This window comes from Leptonychotes weddellii, chromosome 5 (genome assembly GCF_054177405.1).
Source record: "Leptonychotes weddellii isolate Sample4059 chromosome 5, ASM5417740v2, whole genome shotgun sequence".
Lineage (NCBI taxonomy): Eukaryota > Metazoa > Chordata > Mammalia > Carnivora > Phocidae > Leptonychotes > Leptonychotes weddellii.
This window is the reverse complement of record NC_138373.1, coordinates 102,037,696-102,051,056: the sequence shown is the minus strand read 5'-3', so window position 1 is coordinate 102,051,056 and position 13,361 is coordinate 102,037,696. Positions and strand designations below refer to the sequence as shown.

Here is a 13,361-nt window from a genome sequence, read left to right as displayed (position 1 = left end):
TCCTCCATTCTCTTCACGCCCCACATCTGGCCCCGCAGCAAATTCTGTTGGCTCCACCTTCTAGCCAGAATCTGACCACTTGTCTCCACCTACGTGAGGACTCCCTGGTCCATGTCCCGAATTGCTCCCACTGGTGGGGCCCCCACAGTCAATGCTCAATGCAAGCAGTTAGAGTGATCCTGTTAAGGGTGAATGAGGTCAGATCATTCCTCCACTTGGCCGTCAGAGATCGCTCCCCAGGCCCCTGCTGACCTCACCTCCCCCCATGCCCCCTCCCCGACTCTGCTGCCTTCTTGCCACCCCTGACCATGACAGGCTCACGCCCGGGCCAGCACCTCTGCACCTGCAGCTGCCTCCGTCTGTCCCCTCGGATCCACTCACAGCTCTCTGTGTCCCCCGCCTTCAAGTCTTCACTTTGTTTACGATCCTGTGTGACTGTGCACGCACACACGCCCACACGTGCACGCGCGCACACCCACACGTGTGCACACACACACACACAACTCCCTACTCCTCTTCCCTGCTTTATTTCTCACCATAGCACTTCTCATCCTCTGACACACTCTTATATTTTTCTGATTTCTTTGTTGATTGCTTGTCTCCCTGCAGCAGAATTTAAGTTCCCTGAGGGCAGGGATTTTTGTCTGGCTTGTTCTTCACCGCATCCCCAGCGCCTCGAATAGTGCCCGGCACCCAGTAAGCACCCCGTTGATATTTGTGGAAGGAGTGGAGGCCTGAGAGGCCCGGCCAGCCGAGGGGTCAGGGCTGGCCGAGGTGCTCGTCAGAGCAGAACAAAGACAGCCTCAGTGGTATAGTGAGTCACAGGGAGGAAAAGCCTCAGTGCCTAATGACCAGTTAATGTCTCATTAGGAGAACAACACGCTGAAAGGTCCTGCTCCTCCTGCCGATTATGTAAACAAAGGTCAGGAGTGCATGGTGTGGTGTGAATACCCCAGCTCTGTTCCTTGCCCCTTGTTCGCCTGGGTCACCAGGAGGGGAGACGTGCCACAGGTCCTCTGGGCCCCCTGGGGTAGGATAGAGCTGAGGAGGGGCCCTCGATTCATTCTCCTCCCTCCTCTGAGTTTCAGGTAGACAGAGGCCATCAGAGGCCCAGCCCCACAAGAACTGTCTTGGGGCCTTTCCATTAACCCCAACTCAGAATGTCCTTGACCTCAATCTGACCCTGCTTCCTGGGTCAGTTCTGTCCTGTGGAAGCTGTGGTCCCCTAGTCTCTTCATCTGCCCACCCTGGCATCTCCCACCCCAGGCTGTGGAGAAGTCTCAGCACCATGATGGGCCCTCCCAGCATTGCAGCTAGAACGACAAGATGCCACTCAGAGCATCCCTGCCCAGCTGCTGCAAGGAGGATGTGTGAGAGAGGAGAGAGGCATCAGAGGAGGTCCCAGACCCCAGGGAGGAGCCCCCTCCCCGACCCAATCCTCCCAGCCAGGGCCTTGGAAGGGCTGCTAGAATCAAATGGTCTCCTCTCTTGGAGACCTCAGCCCCTCCCTGACAGTCTCCGTCATCTGGGAGGGCAGAGCCGCCAAGGTGGATGAAGCTGAGCTTGGGGGTGGGGAGCCCAGGCTTCTTAGAGCCGAGGTCCAGCCTTGAGGAACAGGCCCCTTCTAGGCCTCACCTGTCTAGCCTTGGTGCATTCTCAAGAGGCTTTGGATTTTCTGCCTCACCTCTATCTCATACCCCGCACTGGGCACCAGACACAAATGCCAGTAGAAGTGGGTGAGTCAGCCCACAGGTACCTCAGGGCGGCCTCATCTTCCTCACCCATCTCATTCCCTCTTCTTGGGTGCTTTCATGTAGAAGCTCATGGAAGATCAGGCAGGGGAGCATGAGGGCTTGGCTGGGTGGGATGATGGGGCAAGGTGGAGGGGCTGGGACAAAGCAGAAGGGTTGGGGCAGGGAGAGAGAAAGCAGGTCAGGCCAGCAGGTTTCCCACTGTGGCTGAGCCTCTGTGCTCACATGGCTCTACCTCAGAGCTGGCCCTTCTTTCGGGAAGCTAAGTTCTCCTAGCCGCCTAAATCGAGAAGCCAAGCCAGGAAACTTAGGGAAGAAATTAGGCATAGGATTTTAGAAATGAGGTGACAAGCCCAGTAGGAACAAAACTCTCCCCTGCTCAGCCTGGCCAGTATGGGGACCTCAGAAAACACCACAGTCTCTGTGTTTTAAGGAAGATTATCAAGAAGCTGTGTGGATAGGCCGGAGGCAGAGAGACCAGTTAAGAGGCCACTGCCAAGTCCCAGCATCAGGGACAGGGTGGCAGAAAGAATATGTGGTACAAAGAACATGTGTTGGTCAGAACTGGACGTTTCAGGGCCCGATGGTGTTTGGATGAATGAAGCTTAGGTAGGAAGATGCTTTGTTTGTGGAGGTGCTAGGCCCCCAATACTGGATGTTGGCCCTTGACCATGGGAAAGATGCACACAGCCATCTGTCCTCAGCCCCTGGAAGAAAGGAGGGCGGAGACTGAGCGCTCAGAGCTGGCATGGACCTATTTGTGCTGAGGCCTCGAGAGAGATGCCCCCCACCCCACATACACTCCCACATACCACACAACCCCCCCCACACACCACACACACCACACATGCACCACACACCATGTTTGTACACACTCACACACATAGACAGGCACACAGTGTTAGCTGCCAAAGCGGGATGAAAGCCCCATTTTCCTGACTCTCAGCCCAGTATTCTTTCAACTCTACCTCCCTGTCCATTTCACAGGGAAAACAGAGGCCTCCCGGCCGACTCCCTCCACAGCAGAAGGACCCAGAGAGGCTTTCTCAACCTGAGACCAGGCTTGTAGCAGTTACTTCCAGCCAGTCGCAACAGAGAATCTATGTCCCCTGTGTCCCCATGACTGGCCTGGGCCAGCCCCACAGCATCTGGAAAGAGACTCCTGTTTGCCACCACCCCACCCCTCTCCCTGCTTTTCTTGTCAGGGCCATGATATATGCCTTATCTTCTTCACAATTAGAGAAACACTTTGAAAAGCAAAAAGGTCTACACAAACCCAAGGCAGGGTATGATTTTATTTTAGTCTTATCTTTATTTCATTCAGAGCTTAGAGGTTCTTTTGCCTCAGTTTTTTACATGAGCCTGAAAGATCTTATGAGAACCTTCTCTGTTCTGCCACCCATCCTCCGGCCACTAAAACAGCCCTAACACCTCCCCTGAGGCCTCATCTGAACCCTCCAGAAATGGAGTGCTTTCCTCTGAGGGCTACAGGTGGGAGGGTGGATTGCCGGGTGATTGCTCCTTCAGGGGGAAAGTGCACTTGGTGTCCCCCTCCCGGGACTCTCCTCAGTTTCACTTTCTGAGGCACTAATCCTCAGCAACAAAGCCCTGCTCAAACCAAGCCCTTCAAACCGACATTTTGACCTGGAGAAAGTGCAAGAAGTCTCCCTCCCAGCCCCCAGGGATGGGGGACTGAAGGGGAGGGGCGGTTCAGAGTTCCTGTAGGGCGCAGGGCCAAGGAGTATCTAACTGACATGCTGGGGCAGGGAAGGCACGAGTCACTGCTCTCTTATCCAGAGCAGAGCCAGGAAGAGGTGCTATCAGAAGGGCCGGGGAGCTCTCTAGGTGGCCACATGCGCTCTACCCAAACAATTTTCAAGATCTAGCTCATCCTCTTACCACTGTGACCCTGGGCAAGTTACTTGACTTCTCTGTGCCTCAGTTGCTTCATCTTCAAAATGGGCTACTATGAACTATTCCACAAAGCCGTGGTAATAACTAAATAAGACAATATACGAAAGGAAAAATGAAAACAGCCTAGCACCTGGAACTTGGTGCTTTCTCAACTACCATGATAGCTTTTATCCTTATTGTAAATGTTAACCTTGTAACTCAGAGCACCAAATTTTGGAGCAGAGTTCCTGGGGTTCAAATCCATTCTCTGCCACATTCTAGCTGTGTGGACTGATAAAATTATATCACCTCCCTGTGCTTCCGTTTCCTTATCTCTAAAATGCAGATAATAATAGTACCTACCTCATAGGTTGTTGTCACTTGCAAGTGAATTAATATATGCAAAGCACTCAGAAAGTGCCTGGCACATGATTAATCAATAATATCACCTGTTAGTAGTAGTCAGTTGCAAGATTGGAACCCAGGTCTGCATGACTCCCCAGCCCGTGTTTTTAAGCACTGTATTACACTCATGCCCTTCCTCAGAGGACCACACAGGGGCTCTTTCACACACTTTCATGTACTGCTCCCCTTTATCCTGGGGCAGGCTTTCTGGCTCACGTGCCTGCCAGACCCTGTTTCTCCAGTGGCCACCTGGAGGTGCTCCCCAGGACCCAGGGCTGCATGCAGATGCTGTTTTGCCATTTAAACTTTTGACACTCGAGTATCTTCTGTTGGCACCAGGCAACAGTGGACCCCAGGTCTCCACTCACTGCCTCTCCTCCACTCCCCTACTCCCTCATCCTGTCCCACATCCCGGCCAAGGACACAAGGGCTTAAGGCTGGCAGCCTCTTTCTATAGAATCCCCCAGGCCCAGGCCAGGTGGGCCCAGCGCTCCCTACAGCCCCCCAGGAAGCCTACAGCGCTCTTGGCCTTGTGCTCTGTTTGTGCTTCTCTTCCCCCCACCTCCAGCCTTCCACACACACACACACACACACACACATATGCCCCAAAGCAGTGTCACATGGTGGAAGGAGAACGGGATTTGGGGTCTGTCCTCTTGGCTATGTGAAGTGAGCAAGTCACTTACACTCTGTGTGCCCCAGACTCCTCAGCTTCATGATGGACATGATGACGGAACACCTGTCCTAGAAGCTTGTGTGAGGATCCAATGAAAAGGTTCACCAGCTCTTTTTTTGTGTGTTACTTTAATCCTTCTTTTCAAAATTTCCAATTAAATAATATATGATTACATTCATTCATATATTTCAGTTAATATAGATAAAGCAAATGTCACTTGCATGCCCTTCGCTACCTTCCTCAGCGGTAAGTGCGGTGGTCAGTTGTCTCTCCTTCCAGACCTTTCTATATTCATTTTACAGGTATATGCTATGTGGGCCTCTATGACATAGTCTTGTGCAGGTATTTTGTTGTTGTTGTTACAGAAAGGGGACTTTATGATGTAGATTTTTCTGCAGCCTGTTCTTTTCTCGTGACGGCCTATTTCAGGGATGTTTCTGCCTCGGTAGGTGCTGCCCACGGTTTATTTAACCCACCCTGGTTGCGCGTTTGGGGCTTCCAGCCCTTCACTGTCAGAACCGGCACTGCTGCACGTGGCCCTGGGCGTGCGCTGCTTGGCACACTCAACACTGATATTTCTGTAGGATGGACACGGTCCCCGTGTGATTTTTTTATGCTGATTCAACACATGGTAACCCCAGCTTTTTGTATTCAGTGCCTGTTTGTTGCTGGCTCTGAGCGGGCCTCTGCCTGGCACAGCTCCCCAGTGTTTCTCAGCCTCACCTCTGGGAGGACAGCAGACATAAGCCGAGGTCCTGGACACAGCAGCCTCAGGCCAGGAGTGTGGCCAGGGGGCCCTGACCGGGCCCAGCCTGGCGAAGAGGGTGGACGAGGCAAGTTGGCCTTTGGCTCCTCTGTCCTCTGTGAATGACCGCCCCCCCCCCCCGCCCCGTCCCCACCAGCCACCCCGGCCTGCTTCTCTATCAAAATGGGAGACAGATGGTCTGGATCCAGCGCCAGGGAAGTGACCGTCAGCAAGCCCCTCACTGGCTCGAGACGCCTTTCCTCGTATGTAAAACAGTGATAGTAATACCCACCTCCTATGAAGTGAGCTGAGATCAAGGATTAGTGGGTGAAAGGGCGCCTCAGAGGTAAGTTAGTAGCCTCCTAGTCCCCCTCTGCCTCTTGGCCCTGAGCCGTGCCCCTCCTCCCGCGTGCTCCTCCTGCAGCATCTCATCCCGTGCTCAGGTGGCTGCCAGCTCAAGCACCTGTGACCTTTCAGGCGTCAGCGGTCAACCCAGCTATTAGCTCGCAACTAAGATCTTAGCTGCCAAGATGTTAACTATGACCAACATAGCTGCTCTCAAACCGAGACGTTAGTTAACAAAGCTCACCATCGCCCAAGGTTATCAGGTTCCTTTCCCCTGCAGTAAGTGCATGCTCATAATGGAATCTCTGATAATTTGCTTTCATTAGACCGCCGGCTGTCTGAAGGCAAGCTCCCTGGAACCTAGTAGGTGCTCGATCAATACTGTTGGGACTAAATGAGCGGAAAGCCGTCAGCTGACTCGCAGGTGTGAGGCTGCAGTGCTGGGTGGTACCAGGCAGTGCAGTTGAAATCTGGGCCACGCTATCCCAGGTAGCACCACGTTGATAAGCATCCATGGCCACAGGTCAAAGGCAGGGGCAGAAATCATTTCATTCCTCTTTTCTGCAAGAGCAAAGCCTGCTGGCTGCTCTGGGAGGCCTCCTGGGTGGGTGCTCCTTGGAGGAGCCACCCCCAGAACCTGGTCAGGTCCAAGCCTTCTAGGTTGAGAGATTCAATTTCATTAGCTCACCCAGGGGTGACCGGGCTCTGAGAAATCAACGAAGCAAGCCACTGATTGATAAGCCAGATCAGCAATTTATTAACTTCTGCTGGCAGCATGGAGGTCCCTCTCCTTGCTCGTTCTCTCTGGAGAGGGGAACACTTCCGTGGGAATCCAAATCCAAATCAGAAGGAGCAGAGCAGAAGAAGTGAGAGAATAATAATGCTCGTTTACCCTCAACACCACGCCGTGGTGTGGTCATTATCACTGTCCCATTTTGTAGACGAGGACACTAAGGTCAGGCGGGTGATGGCTACGGAGGGATGGAAACAATGCTCAAATGCAAATGTTCTGACTCCAGTCCTGTGTCCTCATGCACCCTCCCCTCAACGCTGCTGAGCTCAGGGAGCCTGACCTGCGCTGCACAAGGCCCCCCTCAGCCCCCGCTGTGGCTCTCCCCATTCCTTCTGTTAAGGCTACACAGCATCCCCTAGAAACATTTCTGCCTCCTTGGTGGGCCGCCGGAGACCCCTGGGTCTCAGCAGCAGCCTATGACATGTTCTCAAGGGGGCACCTTTCCTTCTGCAGATAATAACTACAAGCCCACATTAACAGCCTGCATTCATTAAGTTCTTGCCACGTGTCAGGCACCAGGCCAGGCACTCTGTGCGCATCCTCATTCTCGCAACCTCAGGAGGCAAGCACACTCGTCTCCCTTTTCTAGATGTGGACTCAGGCTCAGGGAGACTGCCTTGCCCAGGGTCCCGGAGCTAGTGAGGAGTGGAGCTGAGGCTGGATTCAGTTCGGGCTGACTTTCAAGCCCGTGCTCATAATCACCCCCACGCCCCCACCTTCCAGGGTGTCATGCCTTGATGTCCCATATGCTGGAGATGCTCCCTATCAGAGCCTCCGGCCCCTGGGCTCTAGTCCCTCTCCCTCTGTCCCCTTGCCCCCTGCTCCTGCCATGCTGCATTCCTCACTTTCCCCACCATGGCCCACACCTCCCCAGGCCTTCTCAGTCTAGCAAACTCCAACTCGTCCTTCCAGCCCCAGGTAAAATGTCATCTCTCCTGGGCCACCTTCCTCCTGCTCAATCAGCCCTAATTATGGCATTTACTGAGTTTTATTGTAATCACCCCACGAAGCGGTGAGCCCCAGAAGGCAGGCACGGCATGGTGGTGTCTCTGCCAGTAAGTTGCTCACACCAACTCTTGCCTCATACATATTTATTGCATGATGAATGTTCCAGAGGATTCAAGGTACATAGGTCTTCCACACACAAGTGACGGAAGAGCTGGGCACAGCCCAGTTAACAAGAATGTGAATGGATCTAAAGAATTCCAAACCCATGTGGGCCAGTGGTTCATAACCTCTGAGATACTGGTGGAACTTTTGGGCTTCTTTTCTCCCAGAAAACTACACTGTACCTGTGAAGTGTCATATGCTATTTCTAGGGGGTTCTGCTTCCTGTGCTTGGACCCCAGGGAATAGCTAAGTTGGTGTAGACAGTAGGAAGGCCTGGTGAGGGGGCAGGAGGGGGGCAGAGAGGAGCTCTCTCTAAGGGAATCACTGTTCATAGTCTGTTAGGCCAAGAAGGTGCCCTGGAAAGAGAGTGTTGCCTGGCAGGAGACACATTAACCACTGGTGCTGCTCACAGACAGCAGAACAGAATGCCTAAGCGTGGGGCCCTGTGGAGCCAGACTGCTCAGGTTCAAATCCTAGCTTTGCCACTTCCCAGCTCTGTGACCTCAGGCAAGAGCTTAACATCTCTGGGCCATGGTTTCCTCTAGGAATAATCCCTACTCAAGGGATGTTATTAGGACTAAGTGGGCTAATGTCCACAGAACACAGAGTAAGTGCCTATTCTCTGCTCACTGTTAAATGAAGCATTTGTTCATCTTCTAAGGGCAGGGCCCTGAGGCAATGGCGAGAAGACTAGGCCTCAGCTTGAAGGTCCCTTCCTCCAGGAAGCCTTCCCTAGCTCCCTGCCACACTCACATAGGTCAAGATCCTTATTATTAGCCACCCTCCTGGGACACTTCCCATTTCTCTTTGGTTTCCCTCATATTAACGATTACTTCCACTCTAGACTCTAAGGCCTGATCTTGTCTGTCTTTCTTGACTATTTCCCTGTGCTTGGCACATAGTAGATGCTTGGGGAAATAGGTGTTAATTAGGGACGGGAGGTGTTGAGAAAGTTCCAGATTCTGGGCCATTCCAGGAGGGTCACTGAGCAGCCAAGCAGCAGATGATGGTAACAAAATCGGGGAGGGGAGAGGCTGGATGGGGACACTGAGCCCCCTCGGTTGGTGACACAGTGCTGGACCTTCTGACTTCTCTCTCTTCCCCCTTCTCTCAGTTCCTGGCATTTGACACCCAGTTGCTGATGGGTAACCGACGCCACTCACTGAGCCCTGAGGAGTATATTTTTGGAGCCCTCAACATTTACCTAGACATCATCTACATCTTCACCTTCTTCCTGCAGCTTTTTGGCACCAACCGGGAATGAGGAGCCCTTCCTTCCTTCCTTCCTTCCTTCCTTCCTTCCTTCCTTCCTTCTTCCTTCCTTCCTTCCTTCCAAGAATGTCCCCTTGCTGGTCCTCTGACCCTCCCTGTATTCCTGCAAGCCCAGATATAAAACTAGCTGCCAGCCCATCCTTTGGCCTCCCCTCAGCCCGATGCTCATCCTCACCCTCTGCAGCTCGTACCCAAGCATTAGGGGCCCTGTGGAACCGAGGTCACACCCTCCCCCTCTGTGCTGCCCCTTTCCCCCACTTAATCTCCCAAAGTGGACAGTCAAGGCCAGAGGCTCCCCTGGGTTTGAGGACCAGCAGGATTTCAGATGTGGGAAAGAGACCCCAGGAAGCCTAGCTGAAGCCTGCACCCCACTGAGGTTCCTCCTAAGGCTGCCACAGCTATGTGACCTTGGGGCACACTGTCCTCTGTCCAATCCACCCCTCTGTTCTTTCCTTGCAGATCAGGCATTGACACTTATAAGGGGGTGGTAGGAAGCTGGGCGAGGAGGTGAGGCTGCTTTGCAGGTGGGGGATGTGGGTGGACCGAATGGTTGTCCCAGGCTGCCCATCCTCGCAGCTTTGAGACCAGCAGCTTGTTCTAGGCACTTGAGCCCTGGGGCCCGTGGGAGAGGGACAGGAAGCCATCTGCACTTGCCTTGGTTTACCCTCCTGGGTCATGACAGAGCACTGCTGGGGTAGGAGGTGGGGACAGGGGGCTCTGCTTCTAAGTGGGGACCTGTCCAGGGGTTGTAAGGGAAGGGGGAGCAGGCAGCCCTCTGGGAGGCGTGGGCTCTGTAGTGGCACCAATTCACTCAGACCTGCATCTCCCTGGGGGGCGTTTGAGGTTGGCAGGACTGACCTTCTCTCACCCTCTTCTCTGGAGCCCCTGGGTTGACCCCCACCCTAGGCCTGAGGCTGAGTGGAGTGCTTGGGCCCTAGAGGATTGGATGCTCTGAGAGAGGGATGGTTATACTGGCTGCTGAACCAGCCCCACGGGGAGGCAATCCTGCCCTGCCCTGAGTCCTTTCTGCACTTCTTTCCTAAACTCTCCCCCATCCCCTGCTGCCATGTGCCGGCTGATCCCCAAGCCAGGCCTCCTGAGGCCTCAGTTGGCAGTGCCCATGTCCCTCCCCCTGGCTTCTCTGGCCACTCAGCCTGGAATCCTAAGCCCCCTCCATTCCTTATCTCCTTATCTCTCCAGTTTGGAAGCTGTTCAGCCAGAGCCCGTCCCTCCAGCTGGTCCCATGTGATGAGGTCTGGTCTCCTTATCAGCCTCCAGGCAGCTGAGAGCTGAGACTTGGGCAGGGTGTGCGTCAGCCAGCCAGTCCCCTGCAGGCCCTGCTGGGGAGGGGACGAGGGGGCCACACCTGGGGGAAGTGTGTAGCCGGCGCCTCAAAGCTGGCTCTGGGCCAGTGGAAAGTTACCGGGTGGGGTCAGGGAGGTTCAGATACCTGGACCTTCCCTTGGCCTCTCCCTTCTGGGCTCACCTCTCTCCCCTATGCTGGGGGCTCTTTTGCTCTTGGAGAGAGTGACTAGGTACGTTATCAATCTGTTTTGACTCTTCCTTCAGACCACCCTTCCTGTTTTCAGCTTTCAAGAAATATTGCAGAAGCCTTTGAAGTTTTGTTCCACCTTGGGCACTTGAGGAAAGAGGGAAGCAAAAACAGATGGTGGTGTTTGTGTATGAGACAAAGGCAACTGGGAGCATGGCTGGATGCCTACTGTGTGCTGGTCCCAATTAATCCATTAAAGCAATCCTATAAAGGGAGTAGTCTGCACATGCCAATCGCAGAGGGAAAAGCTGAGGTGATGGAGAGGATCGGGAACAAGACCAAGGGCATACAGCTAACCTACTAGGTTGGGGCTAGAATGAGACCAGGTGGTCAGGCCAGACATCTCCTGATGTCTTTGGAGATTTGTTGTCCTCTGTGCCACCCCTGGCCTCCCCCCTGCCCCCAACTACCACCCCCAAATTTTGTACTCTGTCATTTCCACCTTTTAGACACAAGCTGGGGAGCAGGATTCTGGTGTCTGATTCCCAGTCTCACTGCCGCAGGGTCATGGTATTGAGCGAGATGGAAGACCTCGGTCTGCACAGTGGAGGGAGAGGCGCCAGAACCCTTGTTTCCACTGACTTCCTGGTCTGGTTGCCACCTTTCCTCCAAGGCCCCTTCACTTCCTCTCCTAATCTCTGGCCCCAGTTCCAAAGGGCTCACTCAGCCCGGGCCTTGGCCATGCTTCCCAGAATCCTCTTGTCCAAGTCCTCTTCTTCCTAGGACAGTTGATGCAGAAATAGGATTGAGAAGCTTAAATCCAAGGCTGAGCTCCGAAAGCTTGCAGGGAGGAGGTAAGCGCTCAGCAACAAACCTGACAGGGCCACTTGGGCATTCTCAAAGCAGCAAGAATATGCCACAGAGCCTCCTGCTCTGGGTCCTGTGAGGGATCCGGGACATGCCGAGCCGGCAACAGAGCCAGGGCTGGGGGCCGTGCCTTCCACCTGCACCGAGGCCAGGAGGAGCCCCAGGAACACCTGGCTGGGGCGTGCGAAGGAGGAAGGGCGGAGGAACAGGAATGCAGGATTAGGAGAAACTGAGAATCCCAAACTGAGGAAGTGCCACAGTCTGTAGAGGAGGAAGAGAACCTGCTGGCCCCTCACATGTTTGGCAGGGGTGGGGCTGGGCCCAGGAAGGGGTAGGTTGGATTTTATAGAGCTCAAGGCAGCCAGGAATCTGACCATCTGGGATGGGAGGCCGGAGGTTTCTTGCCAAGAGGAAGACAGATCAAGAGATCCTCTGCTGGGATTGCAGCTGGGGTCCCCAGGGCACATGGAATTCCCCAGACTCCTGCCCCAATTCCCAGGCGCGTGTGTGGCTCCTTTGTCACCTGAGGAAGCCCCAGGAATCTTGATTCTTCCTCCCGGGGGAGTCAGGAACCAACCAACCAGGATTCTGACTGGGAATCAGACACCAGAATTCACCAGAATACCCCGATTTCAAAAAGGCCCTGCCTCTCCCTCCCCGACCCTCCTGGGACAAGGCCAGGACGGAGCAGAGCTCCCTGTGGGCTGATTTCACGCAAGCACTTTACTGCCCCGCAGTGGCTGCCGGAGGAAAAGCAGGGCCTGGTTCTGCAGGCGGGAAGCAGGCGGGCTGTATGGCCTGAGGTTTCAGGCAGGATCTGGCTTTCATTCGTGACCCTTCTCAGACCTCCCAAGACCTCCCTCCTCATCAGCCTCCGATGGTTCCCCTTAGTCCAGTCGTTGTCACATCTCTGTCTGCTGGAATCTACCCTGCGCCGCCCGGGCCCCAGAGCTTTCTCCCAAGTGACTGAGGGCAGAGACCTACCGCCACTCACAGCCCTTCTGGCCTCAGCTCCTCCAAACTGCCCAGGGTCCGCACCTGTTCCCTTCCCTGGCCTCGCCTTCCCGGTCCGTGACTGACAGGAGATAAGAATAAAATTATGACACCTGAACCCTTTCCTTCGCCTGCCTTTTGCTTGTCACCTCAGATGGCTGGGGAGTCCGTGTGAGGTTTAACTCAGATTCGATGTGAAAGGTTCACACCAGAGCTGTTTCTCCCAGCATAGCTAAGTGTGAATTAAATCTCCACACTTATCTTGATGGGGAAAAAGAAACACTGGGGGTGCCTGGGTGGCTCAGATGGTTAAGCGGCTACCTTCGGCTCAGGTCTTGATCCCAGGGTCCTGGGATCCAGCCTGGAGTCGGGCTCCCTGCTCAGCGGGGAGTCTGCTTCTCAATCTCCCTCTGCCCCTCCCCCCCGTGCTCCCTCCCTCCCTCCCTCTCTCTCAGATGAATAAAAAATAGAAAAAAGAAACACGGGGCACCTGGGTGGCTCAGTCGTTAAGCGTCTGCCTTCAGCTCAGGTCATGATCCCAGGGTCCTGGGATCAAGCCCCATCTCAGGCTCCCTGCTCAGCAGGAAGCCTGCTTCTCCCTCTCCCACTCCCCCTGCTTGTGTTCTCTCTCTTGCTGTGTCTCTCTCTGTCAAATAAATAAATAAAAAATCTTAAAAAAAAGAAAAGAAACACAGGTCCTCCTGTCAATATATACCCTTTGCAGAGGCTCTTTGGATGCTTGCACCTGTCACCGCCCAGCTGGAGGTGCCCCTCTTCTACTTCTGTTAGAAGAGCCTTCCTTATGTCGACCCCAAACCTGTGTCCCTAGAAGGAAAGCCTATGTTGTAGCTGGAAGGATTCCCAAGAGCAACAGCTTTAGGGGTCACCTCTCCCATGAAGCCTTTCTCAGTCCCTCCCCCAGGTGCCCTGGCCATCCCCTCCTCGGAGCCCCCCTCCCCTGTACCACCCCAGCTGCATTTTAACCTCTCCTCCTGTCTGCTTCTATGTATGACACTTGA

The 13,361-nt window shown here is 54.3% G+C and overlaps 1 protein-coding gene across 1 annotated transcript in view; it reads left to right on the top strand.

Annotated features, from left to right (window-relative positions):
• FAIM2 (Fas apoptotic inhibitory molecule 2) overlaps window positions 1-12,460 on the top strand; it is a 32,555-nt gene extending 20,095 nt beyond the window's left edge. The window contains exon 12 of the mRNA XM_006729236.3: window positions 8,833-12,460. Coding sequence (XP_006729299.1) covers window positions 8,833-8,982 — 150 coding nt within the window. The 3' untranslated portion in view covers window positions 8,983-12,460. The remainder of the gene's footprint in view (window positions 1-8,832) is intronic.
• The last annotated feature ends 901 nt before the right edge of the window (window positions 12,461-13,361 follow it).